The sequence below is a fragment of the Melanerpes formicivorus genome, unplaced genomic scaffold (genome assembly GCF_026170545.1).
Source record: "Melanerpes formicivorus ecotype bairdi unplaced genomic scaffold, bMelFor1.0.p_v2 SCAF_34, whole genome shotgun sequence".
NCBI lineage: Eukaryota > Metazoa > Chordata > Aves > Piciformes > Picidae > Melanerpes > Melanerpes formicivorus.
This window is the reverse complement of record NW_027142386.1, coordinates 2,363,170-2,388,885: the sequence shown is the minus strand read 5'-3', so window position 1 is coordinate 2,388,885 and position 25,716 is coordinate 2,363,170. Positions and strand designations below refer to the sequence as shown.

At 57.9% G+C, this 25,716-nt stretch overlaps 5 protein-coding genes across 7 annotated transcripts; 2 read left to right on the top strand and 3 right to left on the bottom strand.

Moving 5' to 3' along the window:
• Positions 1-7,426: 7,426 nt before the first annotated feature.
• Positions 7,427-10,321, top strand: LOC137450045 (bone morphogenetic protein 2-like). The gene is given in 6 exon segments (XM_068156177.1): positions 7,427-7,688; positions 7,804-7,940; positions 8,224-8,343; positions 9,228-9,308; positions 9,310-9,427; positions 9,915-10,321. Coding segments are annotated over 6 exon segments (1,125 nt in total).
• A 1,644-nt stretch (positions 10,322-11,965) lies between these two features.
• Positions 11,966-15,949, bottom strand: KCNV2 (potassium voltage-gated channel modifier subfamily V member 2). Its single transcript, XM_068156401.1, has 2 exons — positions 14,483-15,949; positions 11,966-12,767 (listed from the first exon to the last, which is right to left on the bottom strand). Exons 1-2 carry the CDS (start codon positions 15,734-15,736, stop codon positions 12,486-12,488), a joined length of 1,536 nt encoding a protein of 511 aa, XP_068012502.1. The 5' UTR covers positions 15,737-15,949; the 3' UTR covers positions 11,966-12,485.
• Positions 15,950-17,516: 1,567 nt separating this feature from the next.
• Positions 17,517-21,694, bottom strand: CD320 (CD320 molecule). Of its 2 annotated transcripts, XM_068156402.1 has the most exons (5): positions 21,554-21,694; positions 21,099-21,341; positions 20,113-20,187; positions 19,611-19,758; positions 17,517-19,195 (listed from the first exon to the last, which is right to left on the bottom strand). In XM_068156402.1, the coding sequence occupies exons 1-4, from the start codon at positions 21,651-21,653 to the stop codon at positions 19,613-19,615; spliced, it is 564 nt and encodes a 187-aa protein (XP_068012503.1). In that variant the 5' UTR covers positions 21,654-21,694; the 3' UTR covers positions 17,517-19,195; positions 19,611-19,612. The 2 variants fall into 2 exon arrangements, with proteins under 2 accessions (XP_068012503.1, XP_068012504.1); XM_068156403.1 differs by lacking the exon at positions 19,611-19,758.
• A 665-nt stretch (positions 21,695-22,359) lies between these two features.
• NDUFA7 (NADH:ubiquinone oxidoreductase subunit A7) lies at positions 22,360-23,467 on the bottom strand. Its single transcript, XM_068156396.1, has 4 exons — positions 23,364-23,467; positions 23,166-23,215; positions 22,919-23,068; positions 22,360-22,612 (listed from the first exon to the last, which is right to left on the bottom strand). The coding sequence occupies exons 1-4, from the start codon at positions 23,412-23,414 to the stop codon at positions 22,516-22,518; spliced, it is 348 nt and encodes a 115-aa protein (XP_068012497.1). The 5' UTR covers positions 23,415-23,467; the 3' UTR covers positions 22,360-22,515.
• Positions 23,468-23,488: 21 nt separating this feature from the next.
• On the top strand, positions 23,489-24,250 carry RPS28 (ribosomal protein S28). Of its 2 annotated transcripts, none has more exons than XM_068156400.1 (4): positions 23,489-23,584; positions 23,671-23,718; positions 23,880-24,047; positions 24,140-24,250. In XM_068156400.1, exons 1-3 carry the CDS (start codon positions 23,546-23,548, stop codon positions 24,000-24,002), a joined length of 210 nt encoding a protein of 69 aa, XP_068012501.1. In that variant the 5' UTR covers positions 23,489-23,545; the 3' UTR covers positions 24,003-24,047; positions 24,140-24,250. The 2 variants fall into 2 exon arrangements, with proteins under 2 accessions (XP_068012501.1, XP_068012500.1); XM_068156399.1 differs by having other exon boundaries at positions 23,492-23,584; positions 23,880-24,006.
• Positions 24,251-25,716: the final 1,466 nt, after the last annotated feature.

Genomic DNA, 25,716 nt, shown 5'->3' with positions numbered 1-25,716 from the left:
TTCCCCACTCACAGCCTGCTCAGTAGCCCTGGGGGTTTCCTGATGTTGAAATCCTTCTGGTGAGGTTTCCCTCAAAGATAAAGCACAGGAGTACTCTGGGGCCTTGTTGCCCAAATAATCACAGAACCACAGAATGGTCAGGGCTGGAAGGGACCTCAAGGATCATCCAGTTCCAACCCCCTGCCACGGGCAGGGACACCTCACACCACAGCAGGTTGCTCAGAGCCACATCCAGCCTGGCCTTAAAAACCTCCAGGGATGAAGCTTCCACCACCTCCCTGGGCAACCTGTTCCAGTCTCTCACCACTTCCTAACATCCAGTCTGAATCTCCCCACTTCTACTTTTGCTCCATCCCCCCCCCCAGTCCTATCACTTCCTGACACCCTCAAAGTCCCTCCCCAGCTTTCTTGTAGCACCCTTCAGATACTGGATAAGGACTCCTTGGAGCTTTCTCTTCTCCAGACTGAACAACCCCAACTCTCTCAGTCTGTCTCCGTGGGAAAGCAGCTCCAGCCCTCTGCTCATCCTCATGGCCCTTCTCTGTTAGGAACAGAGGAGGAGCCTGGCCCTAGGTCTGTTCATCTGCATGGAGGAGGCTTTGTTTCCTGTGCCAGAGTGCTGCAGGGTGGTTCAGTTCTGTGGCTGAGTTCTGTTTGTCTCTCTTTGGTGCTAGGTTCAGGACTGCCGCAGACTTTCAGTTCCCAGGATGTGTGTGAGAAAGGTTGTCAACAACACAACAAGGAGTCCTGAGTTTGCTGTGCAGAGAAAGTAGGAAACAGCTCCATTTGTTCACCAGAAAGCAGTCTGTGGCCTCCAGGAGCTCAGTCTCAGTTCCCCTTGCTGTGCAGTAAGGCTCTGGGAAATGAGCTGATACTGAAAGTGGCTTTGAGCTCTGGAGCCAAAGGGCTGAGCTTGCTTAGGGCTTTCTCAGTGCATGAGAACAGCACTTGTGCAGATTCACTGTTTGCAGCCTCAGGTGCTTATGTGAGCAGCAGGAGCTGCAAAGTGAGCACAGCCAAGGCAGGAGCTGTGGCACAAGTGGTGGCAGCTTGTCAGCTCCAGAGGAAACTGCTTTGCAAGAGTAAATAATGATAAAAACAGCAAAAGTAATAATAAAGAGTGATGGGAAGAACAAACTCAGCCTGTGGGGCTGGGAGAACAGGGGTAAGCAGTGTCCTCAGGGGGAAAAGTGGCCAGCAAGCCTCAGCCTTGAGCTGAAGGTGAGGAGCACCCACAGAGATCACCACCAGGCATGGCTGATACACAGCACATTGCTTCCTGCTCACTCAGCTCCCTGGACAGAGAAGTCCTCAGGCTGTTGGCAGCAGCTGTACCCCAAAGGTGAGCTTCAAATGTCCCTGAGTGTCTCCTGTTGCTGTGCAGCATGGGGGTGGTGGCTGTGCCTTGCTCTGAGGCTGCAGGGCAGGCTTTGAGTCAGTGCAAGATGAAGGGTTTGTGGCACATGCTGGGGCTGTTTGTTCAGGGTTTGTGTCATGCTCAGGCTTGAGCCCAAGCCTGTACTACACCACCTGAAGCTGAAGAGTGTCCCAGGAGTCAATCCTGTGCTCTGCAGCGTGCCTGGCAGCCTGGATGTTGGGAAGTGCCAGTCCAGCTGCCCCTGTCCCAGGGGGTCAGCTCCTTCCAGCCCAGCCTCCTGGGGCTCTCCAGACACTGCTGCACACTCGATTTCCTTAGAAGCCAGAAGGTGGGAAAAGTGTCTTGGTGCCAGGGCAGGGCAGTCAGGTCTGTGTGAAGGTTGTGCACTGGTGTCTGAGGCTGTGATTCTGCCCACATTTCAAAACCCCTGGGGTTTGCTTCTGTGCTGCTGAAAACCCCTCACTGAGCCTTTTGTCCTTCTGCAGCCAGCAAGCAGGAGGTGATGCAGGCTGGGCAAGTGAAAACTCCAGCAGTGCTGGCTGCCTTGGGGCAGAGGAGGGGCCAGTGTTGAGCTGAAGAGCTGTCACAGCACCTGCCCAGCTGCTCCAGGCTACACTCTCCTGCACTTCTCCCCAGCACCACCAGCAAGAGCAACTGAGCCACTGCTGCACATGAGATCTGCTGCCCTGTCTGTAAAGAGCTGGAGACCTTCCTCTGCCTGGCTGGGCAGAGCTGGCAGGAGCTGTGATCTCATGGCCTTTGAGGTGCTTGTGTCATCCCCTTATCACATGCCATGTGTCACTCCTGGAAGGGACAGCGAGGAGCCTCTGCATGTTGGGACAGCTGCACACGGGCTGTGATGATTTCCCACAGCTGCTGGAGAAAATAACTTCTGAGGTTTACTGATGTCACTTTATTGCCATTTCTGCATCTAAACCCTTCCTGGCAGCCCCTGTGGCAGGGCTGAGCGGCAGCCACTAGGGAGAGACAGAGACCAGCGCAGGTCCTGACCGCTGGGGAGCAGCGAAGGGCCCTGAGCCGGAGGGGCTGCGGAAGCCCCGGGGGGGACTGGAGGGAGGAATCCAAAGCCTTGGGGGCTCTGCTTTGGATGGGAGAGCTGGAGAGGGCCTGGCAAAGGATACGGCAAGTGGAAGAGGAAATTAGGCAGCGTGAAGTGTTTTTTTCCAGAGGTGGGAGAATCAGCATTCGCTTCCCAGACGTGTGACTGGGAGGTGCGGGACGGCGCTGGTGGCCCCGGGCCGCCTAATGCACCGTGGCTCATTCAGTGATAATGGCCCAGGGCTGGGAAATGTGGACTCGCCCCCAGCTTTGCCCTGGCTCTAGGGCAGGTCTCAGCACTTTCCTTCTGGATTTCCCCCTGGCAGCCAGGCTGACACTTTCAGTGTCATGTTAAAGACTGCTCAGGTCAGAGGAGCAGGGAGGGGGCACCTGGAGAAGGGTCTTCAAATCTCCCTTAGAAATGCTGGTTGGGATTTTGTGTCCTCCTCTAAAGGCAGCCCAGAGAGGTTTGCTTTCAGCCAAAAAAAAGGTTTTCCCTCCCCTGAAAACCCAGCCCAGTCCTGGAACAAAGAAATCTCCAGCAGCTGAAGTGGCTGGGAGGGGGCAGGAAACTCTCACAGCCACTTTAGAGACAGGAACCAAACACACACCCAGGGGCAGGGACAGGGCAAGGATAGGTCTTATTTAGAGCCCAAAGCCAAGAGCTGGCTGTCAGGGTAGCCATCCCCTTCTCATGCAGTGCAGATTGAAACCTCTGTGTTTACTTGGTGAGGGACAGCTCTTGGCATGTTGAGCAGAGAAGCTGTTTGCTTCTGCACAGCTCAGAGTGAGCCAGACAGGACACTCTCTGCCTGCTTCCTTCCAACCAGACATGAGACTGCTGCAGGAGCCTCTGTCTTTCCTGTCCAGCTGCTGAGACCCAGCCCCAGCCTCAGCCAAGCCTGGACCTGCCATGGAGGTGGTGAGTCCTGGCCTGGAGGTGACACAGCGGGAAAGATGTGGCCTTTCAGCATGGCCATCACCTCCCTTCCCCTACCTCCTCTCTTGTCCAGGCCTTCCTCTGTCCCACAGCATGGCCAGGCAGATGCAGTGGCTGGGGCTGATGTGGGGACATGCTGCCTCAATCCCCACAGCCCTGGCCAGCTCCTCTGCTTGTGGGAAGAGCTGAGACCAGTCCCAAGCCAATCCTTGGAGATCCCTGGGGGAATATATCTGCAGGAGAGCCATTGACACTGGCTGCAGCACCTGAGAAGCCCTTGCAGGGCACAGTGTCCTGGCACATCCAGAGGGAACTGCTGAATGAGGAGAGGTTGAGCAGCGCTCCCCAGCTCCCTGGTGTAGGACCCTGTCTGCCCTGAGGAGTTCATGTTCAGATGTGGCTTTCACAGCACCAGAAGTGGCTTTCACAACTGGCACCCACAATAATGTCTCTTTGTCCTGAGGTCTGAAACTGGGATGGAGGAACAAAACCTCTTGCTGAGGCCTGAAGAGGTGAAGCAGTGAGCCCCAGCCACTCAGCTGGGGACCCTCACACAGGGAGCAGCATTTTCCACATTGGGTTCTGGAGTCTGACCTGCATCTGTGCCCCAGGGCAGGCTGCTGGTGAAGATGCTGCAGCCACAGTGGCCTCCGATGCAGCCCCAGATTAAATTTCCTTCTGCCCTTGCAGATGGACTTTTCTGCATGCCCACAAAGTTCAGCACTGCTCTGGTCAAACCCCCCAAGGTGGGGAGGTGGTTGGGACACTGCAGAGCTGTGAGATGAAGGAGAAATGCAATTTGGTGTCCCAGGTGGAACACCACCAGGAAACCGCTCAGCACTTGGAGCTCTGATTCAAACCCCCCTGGTGTGTCCCCAAAATGCTTCTTCTTACAAGCCTGGCCCTGCTGCTGCCCGTCTGCAGGGGTGTAGGTACAGCCCAAGGATGGATGGCAGGTGGAGGGGGGGTGGGGGGCGACCGGTCCCCTGAGGTGTCCCCAGTGAAGTGCTTCAGGGGATTTTCAAGTCTTTGTTTTGCAAATTTGAGTAGGAAATTGATGTGGGAAGGTGCTTGGGCAGCTGCTCCTCGGGGGATCCCTGCTCGCTTAGGTAAGCACAGCTGCCCGGATCCGGCCGCTCCGCTTCCGGACGCATCCACGGGTACTCAGAGGCAGGTCTGAGCTCTTCCCATGCCTGGCGAGGAGGGCATCTGCTGCTCCTGGGGATGGACCTGGGAGCAGGTTTTTGGGCACCCTCTGGGCTGGGGACAAAGGCAGGGCAGAGCAGCGTTGGCAGCGGTGCCACAGCCCCACGCTGCTATTGCTGCTCTGGGTGAGCAGCAACCTGCCCGCGGCGCTGCTGAATCCCTTTGGGCAGCTGGATACAGAGCTTCTGGTCCTCCATGAAAGCAGACAGGTGGATCCTGACAGTGGCTCCCTCCAGCATGGGGTGTGCCATTCCTGCCACCCACCTGCTGGCAGGGCAGCAGGGCAGGGAGAGGGAGATGCTGTGGGGCAGGGTGGCTCAGGCAGCTCTTCAGGCCAGAGGAGCAGCGCTCGGTGCTGCTTGCAGACACAAACCCAGGGTGAATGCAAAGGATGCAAAGGAAAGCAAACCACAGAAAGGGAAATTACCCTCGACTGGGTGCGACAGAGAGGAAGGAGACAGCTCACCCAGTTACACCAGGAGTAAGGAGCAGATGCTGCTGGGAGCGAGCTGCCTCCTTTCTCCTCCACCCTGGTCCAGGGCATCTGCCCTTTCTGCAGGTGATGAGAAGCTCGGCCCCAGGGCATGAAGGGGCAGGGGACCTACTGCATTTGTCTGTAATTGCAGGGAGTCAGAAGGTGCAGAGAAATGTCCCTGCCGAGCAGAAGCTGTCTCCAACCACTGTGCCTCTCACCGGTGGGAGCTGCAGACGCTCGGGAGCGTCCTGGCCATCCAGCAGTGCAGGAGCAGAGGGCAGCGGGGCTGGGCTGGGCAGCGGCAGGTGGGCTCCTGCAAGACCCCCGCCAGACTGTCTGTAGTATATGTAAATGAGAGGAGGCTATTTTTTGAATAAAAGCTATTTTAAACAGTGCCTGTAGAAAAGAACTCTCTGCAAAAGGTTTTGCAGCATTTCACAGGCAATTTGCAGCTCCCTGGGGCTCTGCTGTGCAGCCCCATGGCCTCTCAGCCTACCCGGGCATCCCGGGATGTGGTGTGGGGGGGATGCAGCTGTCTGGCACGGGATGGGGGTGCAGGAGCCCAGCTGCTCCTATTTACAGAATGTGGAGAAGGACTCAGAGAAGAAACATGGCAGGCAGGGATGCTGGGGCAGAGACATCCCCTCTGCAGCAGCCCCAGATACTCTGCTGGACTTGCTGCTGGTGAGTCAGGAAGAGGAAGGAAAGGATCCAGGGGATACAAACAATTTCCTCTATTAATTAACTCAAGGCTGGGTTTGCCTCCCTACCTGTTCTGGGTAATTAACAATCCTTGCACCAGCCAGGCACCAGGTTAGAATAGAATCATAGAATAGAATTGTTTGGGTTGGAAAAGCCCTTTAAGGTCATCCAGTCCAGCCATTCACTAACACCACCATGGCCATAAACCCCAAGTGCTATGGCCACAGGTTTCTTGACCACCTCCAGGGATGGGGACTCCACCACCTCCTTGGGCAGCCTGTGGCAATCCATGACTGCTCTGGCAGCAAAGAAATTTTTCCTCCTCTCCCTCCCCTGGCACAATTCCAGGCCATTTCTTCTCCTTCTATCACCTGATTCTAGGGAGAACAGCCCCACCCCCACCTCACTGCAACCTCCTGTCAGGGAGCTGTAGAGAGCAGTGAGGTCTCTCCTCAGCCTCCTCTTCTCCAGACTAGGCAATCCCAGTCCCTCAGAATCTCCTCATGGGATTTGTTCTTTACACCAATAAATCACAGACACCAACTGGGCAAGCAGCCTTTGGCTCATCTCCTGTCGTGCTGGCCTGGAAGTGTTTTGGCTGATGCCTTTGGGAGTGGGGGACCAGGAGAGAGGGGAAGGTGAGAGAGCAGATCCCATGCTCGTGGGGCTCGTTTTCTTTCTGTTCAGCCACAAGGCACTAAACAAATGGCAAATAGAGAGCCCAAGTGTGCTGTGTCCAGCTAGAGAGCCCAAGTGTGCAGTGTCAACACTTCCACTTCACCAGCCTGGATTGTCTGTGACTGGGGAATAAGAGCAAAAGAACTGGCTCCCTCTCATCATCCAGAGCCCAAAGGGTTATCATGAGATGAACACTGAGCATTCAGGAAATAGCAGCACATGCCTTTTAAACCCCAGGAAGCCACCTGGCTAATATTTTAAAACAACAAGCTTATTTCGGGTTTTGTTCCGTGTGCTGCTGAGATGCTGTCACAGCTCAGGACCTGGCAGCCTGTGCAAGGAAGCTACAGCCCCAGGAGATGCTGGTGCTCTGCTGGAGACCCGGGGGGCAGCGTGGTCCAGGCAATTTGGGCTCTCTGCTGCAGGTGTTGCAGTGGTGTGTGGTGGAGATCTGCAGCCTGGTCTGCCCCTGCTTCGTGAAGGGTCCCTGGGCACCCTGCCCTGCACACCTGGCAGGGACACAGAACCCCACTGATGCTCCTGGCTCTGGGCAATGATCACACCGTGGGGAAAGGAAAGGGAAGGGGACAGGTCCAGCCGGCTCGGCCGTCGGGGCTGCGATCCCCACACAGAGGTCCTGCCGTTTGCCCCATTAGTGTCATCATTAAAAACCAGTTAGCCTCCTACGGAGCGCAGACGTGGTCCAGCCAGGGCCTTGCTGAGCGGCTGTGTGGCTGAGGGGCTGTGTGGCCGAGGAGCTGTGTGGCCTCAGACTCCCCATGTCCCCAGCAGCCCCGGGAGCTCTCCTCCCGTCTGTGTACTGCGTGCCGGGAGCCCAGCTTCACACCTTGTTAGCAGAGCAATTAGCTCTCTTTGCCTTCCTGATTGCTCTTGTGCATATTTGACTCCACTCCACCTTTCCAGCCAGTCATAAAGGCAGGGTCGGGGAGGCAGGAGGGAGCAGAGCTGAGTGCGGGACAGCAGAGTCATGCTGGCGACCATCCTGCTGCTGCTGGCCCTGGCCAAGCCCATCTGCCCGAGCTCGGCTGGTGCGGGGAGCCGGAGAGCTGAGGCGCTGAAGAGGCTGCTGGAAGTCTTTGGCATGGAAGACCCTCCCCCGCCTCCGGCACACGTCAAGCAGCCACCCCAGTACATGGTGGATCTATTCAACACTGTTGCCAACGCAGATGGTGTCACCAAGAACCCTGACATCCTGGAGGGCAACACTGTCCGCAGCTTCTTGGATAAAAGTAAGGAGGGGGTCCCTGCAGTGCTGGGGAGGGGACTGCAGGAAAGGCCCAAGCGTGGCCAGCGAAGGTGCCACCCCTCGTTTGGCTCCACTCCTCAACCCATCCTTCCCTCCAGCTCACGGTGAAAAGATGAGGTTCCTCTTCATGCTCTCCAGCGTGGCCAAGAGTGAGAAGATCCTGACAGCAGAGCTGCATCTCTTCCGCCTCTGGCCAAGGCTCACTGAGGGGCCCAAAAGGCATCACTTCTGCCAGGTGAGGAGAGGGACAGGGACAGAGCTGGTTGGGGATGGGGACAGGATGTGCATGTGGGGATGGGTCTATGGCCAGCTTGTGCCTGGACGTGCCACTGGCATCCTGCAGTTGCTCACAGAGTGATAGAACCCTGGTAGGTTCTGGTTTGTACAGACATCAGCCAAGGCACCCACAGGTTGTGACAAACCCAGGCTGACAACTCCACCTTTTTTGTTCCCCAGTATCTGTCCCAGGCCTTGGGCAGGACACGCTGGTGGTTACTGCCCTTTGCTGCCTTCCCCAGGTCACCATCTACCAGGTGCTGGAGAGCGAGCCGGAGGCGCCGGGAGGGAAGAAGCTGCTGGCAGCCAGACTCGTCCCACTGCAGGGCTCGGGCTGGGAAGTCTTTGCCATCACACAGGCTGTGAGTTGCTTTTCCTCTGACTGGGAGCGTTGCTTTTGCTAACCCGTCTCACTCCCAGCAGCCTTTCAGCCTCCGCTTCCCTGTCTGCAGTCTGCAGCAGAACGGGGCGGGGGGAGGGGGGGGGGGCGGAATGCAGCCTCTGGGAGCGGGTAGGAGCCCTGCCAGGAGCACTGGGAGATTGCTCTGTCCTGCTTCAGACCACCTGTACTGCTCTGCTCCAGAGAAGGGAAACAAAGCTGGGGGAGGGTCTGTAGAACAGGTCTGGAGAGCAGCAGCTGAAGGAGCTGGGGGTGGTTAGTGTGGAGAAGAGGAGGCTGAGGGAGACCTCCTTGCTCTCTACAGCTCCCTGAGAGGAGGCTGCAGTGAGGTGGGGGTGGGCTCTGATCCCTAGGATTAGGTGATATGAAAGGAAATGGCCTGAAATTGTGCCAGGGAAGGATTAGGTTGGAGAGGAGGAAAAATGTCTTTGGTGCCAGAGTGGTCAGGGATTAGAAGAGGCTTCCCAGGGAGGTGGTGGAGTCCCCATGCCTGTAGGTGTTCAAGAGGTATGCAGCCATGGCTCTTGGGGCCGTGGTTTGGTGGCCATGGTGCTGCTGGGTTGCTGGTTGGACTCAATGACCTTGGAAGCCTTTTCCAACCCAAACAGGAGTGTTTACTTCTGTGACTCCATGATTCCACAATACTGGTGCTGGCTCCTGCTGTGCTGCAGCCCCCTGAGCAGCACAGCCCCTTCCATGGCTGGGACATGCAGTGTGGCCTTGGGGTATCCCAGCTCACACTGCCCCACTGCTGGCAAGGCACTGGCTCTGCTGGCCTGGGGGCTGCCCTGGAGACCCCAGCACGGTGCCTGTCCTGGCTGTGCTGACACTGCTTTGGTTCCCCAGGTTCGAGACTGGACCGAGGATGAAAGCAGCAACCAGGGTTTGCTGGTGACAGTCCAAAGCGTGGATGGGAGCCCTCTCGACCCCCCCCCCACTGCAGTTTGCATCCAGCATGGACCACCACGACAGCAAGAAGCCCATGCTGGTCCTGTTCACAGATGATGGGCGCCGAGGAGCATCCCTGCCCATGGCTGACTTTTCAGGTGGGTCTCACACACCCTGGCACAGCTCCCTCCATGCTGCCATCCCCACATCTTTAGGGTGCTGAGGTGCTCCCCAGGCATGGGCTCCTTCAAACCCAAAGCTCCTTCTAAAGCCAAAGGGAGAGGCCATCTCCTTTCTGATTTGCTCTGGGGGGGGGGGGGTGCAGGCTTGCACATCTCAATCTGGATTTTGTTTGCCCTGATAAACATGGCCATGGGGCTATAAGGTTGCCATCTCCTGATGGCTCTGCTTGTGCCGGTGACAGGCTGTGACTGCAGCACTCTCTGCACCTGGCAGCTGCAGACAAAACCCTGTGGGGAGGGCTGGCCAGGCCTGGGGGTGTCTGCACCTCATTCTCCCTACTGCCAGGCTCACATGGTGGTGGTTATAGAGTCCTAGAATTGTCAGGGTTGGGAGGGACCTCGAGGATCATCCAGTTCCAACCCCCCTGCCACAGTCGGTTCATCTCTTGCTCCTCTCTGGCAGACGTGCAGCCCCGGGCCCCCGTGGCCCCTGCCCAGCTGTCCGTGCCCAGGCTGGGTGCGCCCCGCAGCGCTCGCTCCCTGGACCGGCTGCAGCCCTGCCAGAAGCATCCGCTGTCTGTGGACTTCGAGGAGATCGGCTGGGCGGGGTGGATCATCTCCCCCCGCGGCTACAACGCCTACCACTGCAAGGGCTCCTGCCCCTTCCCGCTGGGCGAGAACATGCGGCCCACCAACCACGCCACCGTGCAGTCCATCATCAACGCCCTCAAGCTGAGCCAGGGCGTCAGCAGCCCCTGCTGCGTGCCCGACAAGCTCTACTCCATCAACCTGCTCTACTTCGACGACGACGAGAACGTGGTGCTGAAGCAGTACGACGACATGGTGGCAGGGAGCTGCGGCTGCCACTGAGCAGGGCAGCAGGGGGAGCAGGGGGAGAGAGAGGCTGCCGCAGCAGAGCCTGCTCCTGCTCCCTCTGGAGCATCTCTGCGGGAGTCTCTGTCCCACAGAGCCCTCTGAAAGAGGCCTGGGCGAGCACAGCAAGGGGGTGCCCAGCTCTGCTCTGGGTGCCATCAGCCCTGCTGGTGCCCAGCAAGGCTCAGGGCCGAGCTCTGATCAAATCGAGCAGAATGAGCCCATGGGACTCGGCAGCCCTGGGGCAGCAGCTCCATTTGGGGGTGCCCTGTGCGGGGGTGCAGGTCCCCCTGTCCACGCAGGGGCTGCCCCCAGGCTGTACCATATGTACATAGCCAGAGCACTAATATATGCCAGACCCTGCCCACACGGGGTCCTGTAAATGTCTGTACAGTTCTGTGCTGGGTGATGTGAAGTGGCTGCAGAGCAACTATTAAAGGTGATGTTCTCTGAGGGTCTGCTGGTGGGGCCAGTGCCTGGGAGGGGGCTGGCCAAGGGCGGTCAAACAGCCTGTGGGCACAGGGAGGGTGCTGCAAGGAGAAGGATGAAGATGCAGCCACAGCACAGCCCTTGGGGGTCAGGGCAAGGTTCAGATGCTGAGCCCTGTTCCTTGGAAGCTGAATGAGCTCAGGACACATCAGCCAGCACACAGTGGGGGTGGGAGGCTAGGCGACACCAAGCAGGCGATGGGGGCATGCAGGGGACACGCAGTGATAAGGTTTGGGATTGAGGAGGGATGTAGAGATGCCCCAAAATGGGGCTGCCTGGGCAGGTGGGTGCTGGGGAAGGACAGCTCTGCATGAAGGTGGCCAGAGGAGGCTGTGCCATGGCTGGGGAGAGTGTTCCTTGTGGAAGAGCAGTGGGGTGGAAACCCCAGCTGTCCAGCATTGGGGATGAGGTTGGTGCTGGGGAGGTGTGCAGGGAGTGGGTGTCAGTCTGGGTACTGGGACAGGGGATATAGGTGCCGGGGGTCAGGGCAGGGGGTCTTCATCTTGCACCAGCTGCCACAGCCCCCTTGTCCCCTGTAGTGCAGGACTCAGTGGGAGTGTGGCTCTCCCAGACGGAAGACTCAGCCCCCACAACTCATTCCAGCAGTTTCAAAGGCAGCTGAATTGTGGTTTCAGGCATAAATGACCACCCACCCCCCCAGCAGCTGTTCATCCACACACCCAACTTGCAAGTGACCAAATCCCACTCAGGCCTGGTGGGCACCAGTTTCCTCCAGCCACTCACCTGAAAGCAGCACCAGCAGTTGTTTGCCCTTCCTCAATACTGCCTGCCCTGCAGGATGAGCTCCCTCTACCCATCCCAGTCAAGGCAGAAGTGAATCCCCATCCAGGAGCCCACTGACTAGATGTGGTTCCACACTGCAGGGCAAATCCTTCCTCACTGCCTCGCACTGCTAGCAGGATGTGGGCACAGGGCAGAGCCAACTGGTTCATGATGAGCACACACAGCACAAGGCCCCCAGGGGCAGGCAGCTCACCCCACAGCCATCATGCAGACAGGCTCAGCTGCACCCCACCAGAGCCCCAGCTTCCCACCAGTGGGCAAGAGAGGCACTTGTGAGCCTCAGGGAGGGGTCCCCTCCTCAGCCCCAGATTAGCAGCAGCAGTTTGCAGCATTACACAGAGAGGCTGTCCAAGTGTTCAGGACAATGAGTGGTTGTGGCCTCCTTTATTAACTGCCTATTCCTGGGGGTGCTGTGGCCACCAGCTCTGCACCCCTAGAGTGCCCACACTCCCCAGCAGCATCCTGGGGAAGGGAAGCTCTGGGCTGAGCTCCTCATGGGTGTCCACTCCTACCATCCACAGGGAGGTGTCAGAGTCCAGTCCTGTGCGCCTCACCAGTTGTGTCCCCAGGGTGCCCGATGCCCAGCCCATGGCCCCCAGCCAACCCGCCTCAGCCACGCAGCCTGCTCTGTAGTTCTGCGCCCAGCAGAGCCCAGCAGGTGGCACTGAGGGAGGTCACCGCCGCCACATCGTCCTTCCAGACAGCCCGGGCTGGCAGGGGCCCCTGCACAGCAGCAGACCCGGCTGGACGCTGCGCTGACACTGCCTGGGCTGCGGCACCTCCCCAGGGGCCAGGCACTGCTGCAGGCTGGCCAGGCTGCGGGGCTGGGCACGGGGCTGGGCACGGGGCTGGGCACGGGGCGGGGCGGTCAGCGGGGGGCGCGGGGGCCGCGGGGGCCGGTGCCGCAGCACTCGGAGAGCTTGAGCCGCACTCGCTCCTTCAGCCGGAACCTGCGGCAGAGCTTCTGCCCCTGGCTGATCTCGTTCTCGTGTGCCTTCAGCTTGGCGTAGTAGTCAGAGAACTTGTTGTAGAGGATGGAGATGGGCATGCCGTTGAGGATGATGCCGAAGGAGATGCAGGCGAACGCCACCATCCTGCCCAGCACCGTGTCGGGCACGGTGTCTCCGTAGCCCACGGTGGAGAGGCTGACCTGGGGAGAAGGGGAAAGGGTAAAAATCCCTCCTGGACAAGCCCAGCAGAGGCTGCCTGCTGGTGCTGGGACCTACCCCCTCTACCTCTGTGTGGGAGCCAGCACCTGGGAATGGCACAGCCCTTGGCTGCAGCCAGCTTGGCTCTGGCTGCTCCAGCAGTCTGCAGGCCATGCTCAGCTTCCCTGCTGGAGAATCGAAGGCAAGGGCTGGATGAGGGCCCAAGACCAGAGACCAGGGGCAAGTCTCCTTGCTCCCTCCTGCCCTTTCCATGGATCTCCTCACCAGCAGTTGGACGTCATCAAGCTGCAGTTTCCCCAGCAGACAGCCAGCTGCTGCAGCTTCCTGCCCCCACACAGCATAGCTCTGATGCTTCCTGGCCCTAAGGTGCCCATTCCCACATGAATGAAGCTTCCTGGTCTCTCCCTCCAAGGCAAATGGAGCCTCTGTCCAGGAATGCTCCTGGAGGATGGCAGGGGAGCAGGGCTGTGAGGACAGGGAGAGCTGAGGCAGAGGTCTGGGCTTTGCATGGAGCTGTGCTGACAAGGACAGGGTCTGCCTATGACAGCTGAATGCCCCAAGCTGGTGACTTTGCACTTCCCCCAGGAGGAGTGAATAAGGAGCAGGCAGCTTGTGGTGGCCAAGGGAATTGTAAGAGCAGAAGCGATCTGTGGGGTCATTTAATCCATAAAGCAAAGTGCCCTTGTGCCCCCCTGGCTCTTAAATGCTTTTGCTGCTCCTTCTTTCAGAGCCAGTCCCAGGTTTACCATGGCACTGGGCTCAGCAGAGCTGCTGGCTCCCAGCACCAGCAGGGCTCCTGTCCTCCTCTGCAGCACACTCCAGGCTGTACTCTCTCCAGGACAGGGGCTGAGGCATGGTGTGACTATGGTGTGACCCTGGTGTGACCATGTCACTGCATCCAGCTTGAGTCCTCAACACAGCAAGGACATGGACCTGATGGAGCAGGCCCAGAGGAGGGCCAGGAAAATGATCAGAGATTGGAGCACCTCTGCTATGAGGACAGGCTGGGAGAGCTGAGGTTGGAAAAGAGAAGGCTCTGGGGAGACCTAGTAACAACCTTCCAGTGCCAGAAGGGCACAGTCTCCAAAGGCCTGCAGTGACAGGACGAGGAGCAATGGTTTGAAACTAGAGCAGAGCAGACTGAGATTGGGTGTGAGGAACAAGTTCTGCACCATGAGGGTGGTGGAACACTGGAACAGGTTGCCCAGGGAGGTGTCTGAAGCCCCATTCCTGGAGATATTCAAGGTGAGGCTGGACAGGGCTCTGAGCAACTTGATCTGGTGGAGGATGTCCCTGCTGACTGCAGAGGGGTTGGACTGGCTGAGCTTTGGAGGCCCCTTCCAGCCCAGCCCATTCTGTGATTCTGTTTCCTTGCTTCTCACATACAGCCCTGGATCACAAGCTCTGACCCCCTCCCGAGCCCAGCCAGGCTGCAGTGGTGTCCTGGTTAGCTGTCTCACACCCACCCAACACTTGGTTCCACAACAAAACAAAGCCTGGACTGAGTTACACTCTCCTGTCACCAGCTTAGGCAGGGACGTTCCCAGGCCACCACCTCTGTCCCACCATCCCACCCCAGCACTGGCTTTTGAGCCCCAATCTCTGCTTTCTCAGAGCATGCAGGGCTGAGCTGCTGGCAAGCCTGGGCCCTGTTGTGCCTCCCAGCTGGCAGCAGGGCAAGCCCCTACCCACTTACCGCTGCCCACCACCACGCGTAGGGGATGCTGGTGAAGCTGGTGCCCGGCACGTCGTGTTCCACCGAGTGCATGAGAGCAGAGAAGGTGAAGACCCCCATGGCGATGAAGAGGAAGAGACAGCAGACCTGCTGGTAGCACTGGCGCATGGTGAAGCCGAAGGCTCGCAGCCCGGTGGAGTGTCGCGCCAGCTTGAGGATGCGGAAGATCCTCATGAGCTTGATCAGCTTGAGGACCTTGCCCAGCTTGCTGACATTCTCCACCTTGTGCAGCTCTTCATGGTACAGAGTGTCAGCCTCGTCCAGGCTCTCGAAGAGGATCTGGACGTAGAAGGGCAGGATGGCCACCAGGTCCACGGCGTTGAAGGCCGCTCGCAGGAAGTTCTTGAAGCTGGTGGAGGAGATGAGCCTCATGATGTACTCAGAGGTGAAGAAGATGGCACATACCATCTCCAGCTGCTCCATCCACACCTTCCCTGTCTTGTGCTGCATCTCCTCCACGGTGCTCAGCGTCATGCCCACAATGGAGATGAGCACAAAGAGGCTCGACATGACCGCGATGATCTTAGCTGCCACTGAGGAGTAGGGGTTCTCAATCAGGTTCCAGACCGCTCCCCGGAACCGCCCCAGGAACTTGCCCTCAAACTTCCCTGCCAAGTTCAAAGGCTCCAGCTCTGCCTCCAGCTCCTTCTCTATTTTCAGGTACTCGCTGAGCTCGTCCTGCTTCTCCTCGAAGAGGATGCGGCAGCAGCGCTGGCTGTGCTTCAGGTGGATCCCCCAGTACTCGACCTCCTCCACGAAGTTGCTGGGGCACATCTCGTCCATGATCCACAGCACTCCGCTGCGGTAGAAGTGGAAGATGTAGTGGAAGATGGAAGGGTCCCTGTCAAAGAAGTACTCGTTCTTCTGCACTGAGTAGTCGTCACAGAGCTGCAGCTTCTTCATGGGGTCGGTGCAGAGGGCCAGCTTGCCCAGCCTGGTGATGGGGTACTGGGCTGCCACCTTGCAGGCGATCTGGAACGGTTTGCCACCCACGTTAATGTTGAGCAGGAACTTGTTCCTTTGGATGGGAGCTTTGCTTTCCTCCTGGCTCACATCTGCCACATTCTGCAGGGAGCTCCATCGCTTCACCAGGCTGTCCTGCGCAAACGGGATGTGGACTTCCTCCTCCTCCGGGGTCCTGTGGCAGCAGCCACGGCGGTCCCCGATCTTGAGGCTGGCCGAGAGGCTCGACCGTCTCGCTGGCGGCTGCCGCATGGTGCCTGGCCCTCTGCGGGCTGCTATGGGCTGGGGGAGGGCAGCTCCGGCTCCATGGGAGTGCTCCCACTGGCTGCACACCGACCGGAGAAGTGCTGCGGGCTCAGAAGAACTCCGGTGAGCCGCTGCCTACGGGGCACTGGCTGTGCCACGGTGCCATGTGGCACCTGCCAGGTTCCCAAAGCCGATTGCTGATCAGATTGTGATTTGCATCCGAGGGGTCGGAGGCGGCCGAGTGTCCGCTCCCTAAGACCATAATGAGATTGGAGCGGCAGCCCTTTATGTAAGGAACTATTTCCAGCCTGCACCTCTCCTCCCTTGGGCTGCTATTAGCTGTTTGCCTCTCTCACGCTACTCTGCTCCCAAGGAGGGCATCCACGACGGCAAGTGGAAAGGGAGCAGGGACTTGCCTTGATCTGACCCCGAAGCCCTCCCCTGGCAGCACAGGAAGGTGCAGACGGTCAGGATTCCACCAGCTTTGTACCCCTGCAGCAGATGCTGCTCTTGGCAGCAGCCACTCCTTAAGCAGCTGCCCCTGCCCCATCAGCTGTCACAGCCCAGGGCAGGGAAGTGGCTGTCCCCTCCCAGCTCAGCCCTCAGCACTCATTGACAGGGAAAGAGGTGAAGGAACCTTCTGACCCTCCACTCAGTGCCTGAGCAGATCCCCAACGTGAGAACTGCTCCTGCAGCACTGCCCTGTGCCACCTGCTCACCACGGCAGCCCTCAGCAGCAGTGCTCCCACCAGCAGGGCAGGAACAGGGAATGAATGGGGCACTGGAAATGCAAATATGCAGGAAAAAAATTCCCCTAGACTACAGAAAGAGAAGGAAAGAATACTTTGGAGCTGCAAGTTCAAAGGGGAATCAAAATTAAACATCTGGACCACAACCTGAGCTCAGCATATGAAACACCACAAAGATTTCCATTAATTGATCGAATTAAACAGAAGGACCTGGACCACAAAGCTGCTTCCAGGCCGGAAAGCAGCTCAGGCTCCACCACCCTTGAAGTCCCTGAGCCTAGGGATTAGGACAATAAAAATGCTTCTGGCACAGGACAGAAGAAGGGAAATTGCTGTCACAAAGTTTTGGCACAAGACCCACCCCAAAAAAAAAAAAAGAAAGAAATGTTTCTTTCAGCCCTGGAACAGCTCAGGGATTAGTGAGCACAACCTGCAGGGACCTGCAGTGGGAAGAGGCTGAGACTGCTCAGTGTGACCCCAGCCTTGCTTCTCACCACACAGAGCAAGAGGCTCTGCCTTGTTAGTGCAGCTCAGCTCCACAGCTCCAGCTAAGGAGATGATCTGGGCCAGGCTGGTGACAGCTGACCTCTGCCACAGGCAGTTCTGTCAGCCCTGGCTCAGCCCTGTCCTGCTGGGATCTCTGGAGCACTTTCCCCCTCTGCTGCACACTTGCTCCTTTCACTTGCTCTCATCAAGGAGCAAATTCAGGCAGTCTCAAAGTTCTCAGATTGGTGTTGGCTAAACTTTCCACTGTCATCTATTCCACAGCCCTGGGTGCCAGCATCAGCTGCTTCACTTGGCCCCACAGACTCTGCTCCCTTTATTTCATTCTGTCATTCCCTTCTATTCCATTTTTTATGGTGCATGCTGGAGTCACTCCAGCCCCAAGCAGGCACAGCAGCCCTTGCTTTCCCTACCTGCCCATGCCAGCCTACCCACCAGGAGTCCTCTTTCCTAGGATGTGAAAATCCAAAGGTGATGCAGCCCCCACCCTCCCAAGTGGATAAACCCAAGGAAAATAAATACCCCAGGAGCCATCAGTGTCAGATTCTTTATTCCCCTGTGTCATTCACCAGCAGCTCTCTCCACCTGTCCCTCTGGAAACAGAAGCAAGGTTGTGTGCAGCACTGCAGGTGACCTCTTGGCTGGTACTAAAGATAGCTCTGGAGGAACTCAGAGCTCCACACCACATGGAGCAGTCTCTCTGGTGGGGCTCATCAGCATCCCAACACCATCCAGCAGATGAAGTCTCCAGCTCCAAGGCTGATGACCAAGGTGTGCTTGGCAAGGCAGAGTCTCCCCTTTAAGGCACAGAGCTCAGCAGCCTGGGCAGCAGCCTTTAATCTTTTGTGCAGGGAGCACGTGGCCAGCATGGACCTGGAGGCTCTGCTCAGTGATTTCCTTCCCCCACTGCCAGTTCTCCTGAGAAGTGCACAGCATGGAGCTGCTCAGGGAGCTGCACAGAGGCCCCAGGGGACCATGTCTGATCCAAGACATGAGCTAGTGCAAGCTGAAGGCAAAAAGAATAGAACCACCTCACCTCCAATGTTTCCTCGTGCCTGGGCAACCTGGGCTAGGGTCTCACAGTGTGAAAAATTTCTCCCTTGTGTCCAATCTATCTCCTTCCAGTTTATAACCGTTGTGCCTGGTCCTGTCACTGCAGGCCCTGGTCAAAAGCCTCTCTCCCCCTTTCTTCCTTGCCCCTTTCATTTGTATTTTTAATTGATATTGATATTACTGAGAAGACACAATAGGGTCTCCCTGGAGCCTTCTCTTCTCCAGGGATTGCCCCAACCAAGGCACAGAACCTTGCACATGAACTTCCTGAGGCTCACATGGCTCCACTCTTCCAGCCTGAAGGTTCCCCCATTGCCCAAGCAAATCAACTGCCCCACTTGACCCCACTGAACACACCACTGATGGAGATAAATGCATTGGTCCCAGTACAGACAGCTGAGGGACACCACTCATGTCAGAAGAGTTTTAAGGAAGATACCTTGAACAGTGTCAGAGAAAGATCCAGAGCTCAGCACTGGGGTAGGAAGTGCAGTTCTGCAAAGGGCAGAGACCTTGCTGGAAGGGAGTGTGAGGGGAAGCTGCTTGCCCCATGCTGGCTCTGGGTGGCAGCTCAGCAGAGCCACAGCAGACAGAAGCTTTTCAAGGTTGGCCCCTGAGGCTGACCTGCCAGCACAGGCTTCCTGCAGGTGGGACTGAGCAGCACCAGAACCCCAGCACAAGCAGGGAGCAAACAGCCAGCTGATCCCTGTGGAGTCACTCAGCTCCTGCTGAAATGGATGAGGGAGCCTCTGCTCCCTGCCAAAACCCAGGGGCAAGAGTGGGGCACATGGAAAAGGCCTCTTGGCTGGAAGTGGAAGGAAGCAGTTGACAGGAAGCTGGGAGGAAACATTGCACCTAGTGCCTGTCATGGCATGGAGAACAAAACCTCTGTGTCCAAGGCCACACTGGTGAGAGCTGGCATCACCAGCCCCTGGAGACAGGAACGAGGAACCTGTGGGAAGGGTGAGTTCACAGCACCAGGGAAGGCTCTGTGCTACTTCCAGAGCCAAAGTAGTTCCAACCATTTCCAAAGGGAGCATCTTCCTATTCCAGTGCAACAACCCAGAGTGGAGAGCTTATGGTCAACGCAGTCAGCCTCTGTGGTGAGCAGGAGAGACACCAGAACTAACCCCATCTCATCACCTCATGGCAAAGAACCCTGTAACGAGAGCAGAGAAACACCTGGTTATGGACAGGCCTCTGGGAATGCACTGGTTTGCCTTCCCTTTGTGCAAAGCTGAGGAAAACAGCCCCCAGCAGCAGATCAGCACAAGTGCTCAGTGTCCTTGGGCAGGGCAGGAGGGACAGAGAGCACACATCACCACCAGAGCAAGCCAGCATCTTCTCACACTGGGCTAGGCAGCTACCTCTGCAGTCAAGCAAGAGCCTTCAAGCCTGATTTATGAGGAAGAGGAGAGCTCTGCTGCTTCAAGACAGACTGAAACCCCAGACCTGTGGCTGGCCAGCAGCATGAATAGCTGAGAAAAGCAGCTCCCAGAGGGAAAAGCTCCAGAGGCTGGGAACACAGAGCAAAGGCATTTCTCCCTCAGGCACACAGAGCACAAGAGACTTACCTTCAGGGAAAGGAACCTGTCTGGCTCTTATCAGGCATCAGCTGTTCCCTGGATGCTTTTTCAGGACTGAAGAGATCAGGTCTGCTTTTTGCTTTGGACAGACCCCACACAGCAATAGAACCCACTGCTACCAGGACACTCAGGAGCACTAGAGAGGAGAGTGCACAAGCAGAGAACCACTCACAGTACTTGGCCTGGATGTCAGGGCTGGACTCTGCTGCTCAACAGTGTTAGCCAACAACTAGAGATCAGCAGCTTCCCTCAAGGATAAGGGGCAGAAAGAGGAAATGAGTTAGTGCCAGACTGCATGGAATGACCTTCCCAAGGACATGGTGTGTCCAAGTCAGAGGAATGATTAAGCTGTGGTGTGAGGCCTGCCCCAGTCCTCCCAGGCCAGCAAAAGCAGCTACTGACACAAGCCTGGAATTAATTCCATCAGGATAACCAATTTACAGCCCAGGCCAGGACCAGGACCGTGTGCAGCAGTCTGGGTCTCACATACCTGCCATAATCAAGATCCACAAGCCTTGAGTCCCTGATGGCACAGAGCCCTCAAGCACAGGTGTACCTGAAGTCTCTGCAAGAAAAAGCAAGAAGTCAGTCAGGTTCCAACACACTTTATGGTCATTGTTCAAAGCAGTCTCCAACATAAGCCTGGCTGAGTGCCCAGCTCACCTCAACAGTGCCAACCTTGAGGCCTTTTTCAATTTGAGCAGAGCCTTATCTGCTGCTACTGTGATTAGCTCACAGCAGAGGGAAAAAAAACCCCATCCTGCTGCAAATGTGTAAGAGGGAAAGCTGGGAAACCGTCCAGCTGTAGCTGCAGCATCCTAACCTTTCCTCTTGGAAGCCCAAGGTCCAACCTTGTGGTTGCAACACACCTCCCCACCTACCAAATGAACTTCTGCAGAGATCAAATCCAAGCACTGCTGCTCATGCCTGCAGCAGTAACCCTGCCCTCCATACTTGGTGCTTCAACTCCCTAACATCACAGAACCCCTGGGGCTGAGCAGCCCTTCCAAGCCCCTCAGCCAGCTACAGGTCTGTGACAAGGGAAGCTTCAGAACAACTCAGAGCAGCAGGCAAGAGCAGCCCTGGGGATGCAGGTGCTGAAGGTCAGCTTGACAGACACCAGTGTCTGCTGCTTTGATCCTGCTCCTATGGCCCAGAAGTGCTTCCACTGTCAACTTCTCTCCAGTTCACCTACTCCCCAAAAACAAGAGGAGCTGGGATGGGTGGATGCCTTGTTGTAAGGAAGCTACAGAATTGCACGTTCTGGAAGAAGGTACTTCAAAAGCGCTTCCCAAGGGAGCCCTAGGGGATTTCATTGTCCTCTCCACAGGACGAAGCCGAAGGTGGGGCCAACCTTGCAGCCCTTCCTCTGCCTGCAGCACTCTGCCAGCAGCGCAGCGATCTCGGCGCGGCAGTGAAAGCCTTTACCGGGGTACCATCGGACTCAGTCTGCCGCTGCCCTCCCAGGCCCCGTACCTGCGCTGTCGGTGGGCAGTACCGGCGGGGTCACCCAGGCATCATCAGGACTCGGCCCCGCCGGGGTCGCCGTCCCGCACCCCCACTCGTCCTCCCCGTCCTCGCAGTCCGGGTACCCATTGCAGTCCCGCTCGTCCTCCCCGTCCTTGCAGTCCGGGTGCCCATCGCAGCGCCACTCATCCAGAAAGCAGGGGGTGCCCGGCTTGCACTGAAAGTGACCCGGGGGGCAACCGGGCAGGGAGGCTGCGGGGAGGGCCAGAGGGTGAGGAGCCGCTGGACTGCCGATCCCCCCCCAGGAGACCCCCGCGACCCCCTCCCCGCCCCTCGCGAGGGGAGCCCGCACGCGAGGGCGGACACGAGCAGCAGCCAATGTGAGCGAAGGGTGTGCGCGGGAGCCAATAGGCACAACCGAGACACGTGCGAGCGCCCGACTCCGCCCCCCCTCCCGCTCTCACCGTTCGCTGGAGGAGGTGACGGGAGTGAGACCGAGAGCGGGACCAGCAGCGGGAGCAGGAGCAGCAGCGGGCACGGGAGCAGCCGCCGCCGCCCCACCATGCCGCTAACGCAGGCCCTAGGGCCCCTCCGCTGCCCTATAAAGCCGGCCACGCTCTGGCGGCGCGCATGCGCGAGGGTCTGCCCCCTACCAATGGGATGCGCGGGGGGGCGGGGCGCAGACGCGCGCCCTTGAGGAGGCCCCGCCCGGCGCATTCCCTGCCGGCGTGGGAAGGGGACCACGGTTCTGGCGCCCCCTGGCGGGCCGGCCCTCCACAGTCACCGTCCAGCTCCCTTCGGCCGCATCTGCAGCTTTCTGCAGCTTCGTACCCAGGTGACGCCGCTGCTAGCTGCCAGCCGCTCCGCGCAAAGGAACCACTTCACACTCCGATAGCGCAGGCAGCAGGCGAACCTCCAGCAGCGCAGTGGAGTAACCAGGGCAGCTCACAGCAGCCACAGCCAGAGCACACTGCTGTCACTGGGGAAGAGTTGTAACTGCAGTGGGTGGCTGTGGCAGGGCAGCCTGACTGAAGACACTTGCAGGAAGAATGCTGCAGGCCACTTGTCTCTGCAAAATCAGGGCATCAGGGCTTCTTTGGCTAGGGAGTGTTTGGAAAGCTCTACCCTGAAGTGGGGTCTCAGCTGTAGCTTACAAATTCAGAGCTCACATACCTGTCCTGTGCTCCTATTCCCTCAAGAAACTCTCACACCCAAAACATTAAAGGGCAGTACTCTGGGTAATTTAAACAGGACAGACACAATGCAGGGGGGATAACCACAGCTTTAAATACATTTATTTATTGGTCAGCAGCTGACGAGCTCCACAGAGCACCACTGCTACAAAATCCACCACAGCCCTCCCCCTCAGAGTGCTGCTTTGTGACAAACTGTGACCAGCACATCCAGCCTCGTTCACCCTCACTGCTCACAAATAAGGCTGGTCTTTAGAAACTTCCCACTTCTTAAGTGGTGGTCCTGGGGTCACTGGTTTTTTATCAGCTGCTGTCACTGCAGAGCCTGAACTGTGGCAGAGGAAACGAAGAAAGAGAAAACAGATTAGCAAACAGTATGGAAAACCAGACTTGGATTTAATCAGCAGCACAAATTTTATTACTGCTAGAGAGGTTTCTTCAGTCAAGTTTCAATCACGTCCCTCATTCAAGAGGAGATGCAGACACAAAGAAACAGCTTAGCGTTCTTCTACCAACCTTGGAAATCCAACGGGAGGAGTTCTGCACCTCTGCTGTAACTCAAACAAGGCTTAAACCCATTCAGCTCGAGCAACGGCAGCAGCAGCAGCGCTGCGGGACCGACCAGGTCAGACCCACCTGCCAGCCTGCGCCCCCGCCGCCAGAGTCTTCTGCGGCGATGCGACCACGATGGGCGGGAACGACTCCCGGCGTCCGTCCCGGCTGCAGTAGTAGTTATCAGCGAACTTGTGGCTGGGACCCACCGGGAGGTGGGGCGGCGGCTGGGTTCTAGAGAGAGAACGGATCCAGAACGTCAGCTGCGGCGGAGGGAGCCTCGGCGCTGACGCCGACACCCGCAGCCCGGCCCGGCCCGGCCCGCTGGCACCTCTTGGAGATCTCCTCGTAGCGCAGTGCCAGCTTGGCCTGGAGGTTCCGCTGCAAGACAAGGCGAGGCGAGAGTGGCTCATGCAATGCCGGGCGCTGCGCAGGCCCGCGGGCCGCTGCCCCGCACCGGCGGCTCTACAGAGCCAACAGCGCAGAGCCCAGTGGGCCCGGGCGCGCTCGGGAGCGGGACCACCCTTACCCCCGCCAAGAAGTTGCGGAGGCGCTGGATGATGCTGGTGGCCGTCGCCATCTTGGCCGCTGTGAAGGGCAGCGGGCGGCGCGGGGGCTGCCGGGAGCGCGCGGGGCACGCCGGGTCTCGCGAGCCCTGGCGCTATATAAGGCGGCGCGGGGAGGCCGCGGCCCTTCCCTCCCGGAGCCGCCATGGACACGAGCCGCGTGCAGCCTATCAAGCTGGCCAGGGTAGGGCTGGGGGGCGGCGGGAGGGGGCACGGCACGGCACGACACAGGGTCGGGAGCTGACACCATCCTCCGCTCTGTCCCCGCAGGTCACTAAGGTGCTGGGCCGGACCGGTTCCCAGGGGCAGTGCACGCAGGTGAGTGGCCGGGCCGGGCCGGACTGGGCCTGGCTGGGGAGCGGGACCGCCGGGCCGAGCCAAGCCGGGATTGGCTGGGGAGCGGGGCCGCCGGGCCGGACTGGGCCTGGCTGGGGAGCGGGGCCCAGCCGGGGCCGTGCTGACGCTGTCTGGGCCCGTAGGTGCGCGTGGAGTTCATGGACGATACGAGCCGCTCCATCATCCGCAACGTCAAGGGGCCGGTGCGAGAGGGCGACGTTCTCACTCTGCTGGAGTCGGAGCGTGAGGCGCGGCGGCTGCGCTGAGCCGGTGAGTGCGGGGCCGCGCGGGGCGGCGGCTGCGCTGAGCCGGTGAGTGCGGGGCCGCCCGGGGCGGCGGCTGCGGCCTCCCCGCGGAGCTCCCCGGCCTCTAAGCTGGCATGGTCCCCGCTGCTCTTTTCTAGGTGATGAATGCTGGTGGCGCTTCTTCGGAGCGGCTGGTGGGCTTCAGCAGGGCCAGATGGATGGAGAGGAGCATGGTGGCGCTGTAACTGCAATAAAAGGTTTTTCCAGTAGCCCCTTGCCTGGATCTCACTGAATGCAGCTTTGTCCTGCTGTGTCCTGGTGCTCTGCCTTCTCCCAGCGCTTGTTCAGCTGAGGGATGAAAGCACACCCTGCTTGCTGCTGGGGTTACACAGCACCCTTCATGACAATAGTGCTGTGTTCTTGAACTTTTTATTGACAACAAAAGTGATTATTTTGATTGCAGCAGTCTTGATCTGTTTCTCTGTGTGCAAATGGTGTAGTGGCACTGCTAAACTTAGTGGAGTTCTGGGGAGTTTAATTGCAGGTTGGAAGTCCAGCTTTGTACCAGCTTGGAGGGCACTAGCCTGCTGCTTCTGTCTGTCCTCAGCAAACCATTCTGTGCATGCTCCTATAAATACACCTGCTCTTTTCCTGGCAGCCACCCACAGGCAGTGTTTTTTTCTCTCTCCTTAGGGGAGTTAGTAAATTTGCTGCACTTCTCAACTTTCCCTACTACCACATGATTAGCTAGAAAGATGATCTGCTGGTTTAGGCTGTTGCATTAAATAAAAGTAAGGCTGAAAGGAGTAGGAATGAGCCTGCAAACTGGCACAGTTGAAGGCTGTTTTCTAAGTACTGGTGTTTTCTATCTGGGAGAGAGTGATGCTGGTCTGTGGTAGGCTTGAACTGTGTCAGGTCTGCAGTTCCTCTGTAGTGTCCAGTGGGATTCATCCTTCAGCATTCAGGACTTAAGATACTTCAGTGGCAGGTGGAGTTGAGAGTTTGAATGTCCTAAAGCTGAGGAGAACACTTCAGGAATGGGTGTTCCCATTGCTCAAATAGGGCAGATGGTGAGGATTGCACTTGGGGCTGATACTGAAATATGGGTTGGGGTTTTTTTTTCCCCCCTCCTGTAGGTGTTGTGCTGTGGTCAGCTCACAGGTTCTGTGTTCTGGACAGAGCTCTTGCTGATACCTGCTTGTGCTATCACTTGGTCTAGTGCTTGTTACTTCTTTGGAGCTGTTTCAGAGCACTGCATGAGCCTACACTTCCCTGATTCATGTGGTGCAGCAGAGCTCTCAGGAGCTAGCTGCGAGTACAAGAATTCCACCACGGAGCTCAGTCCTCTGACTGCTTTTTCCCTGCAGAGCTTTAGGAATGACCAAAGAGTGTTTGCTGTGGCAGCTGACAGTGCTGAGTGGCCCAGGCAGGAGATATCAGCTGTTGAGTTAGCCAGACAGAGGTAGACTTACAATAGGGATGGCTGAGAGCAGCTGTAGCCCTCCTCAGATGTCCCTGTGGGGTCAGCCCATGACCATGTGAGGGCAGAGGTGACTGCAGCCCTGCTCTGATGGTTGCCCTTGAATAATACAGCTTAACAGAAGAGCACTGGGGTGAGCCAGGGGTAGCAAAGGGCTCAGTTTGGTCCTGCTGTCCCACTTGGTCCTGTGAAGTGAAACAGGCCAGAAGACACTGACTGGGACAGTTCAGCTGGAATAAAATGAGCCTGGTGGAT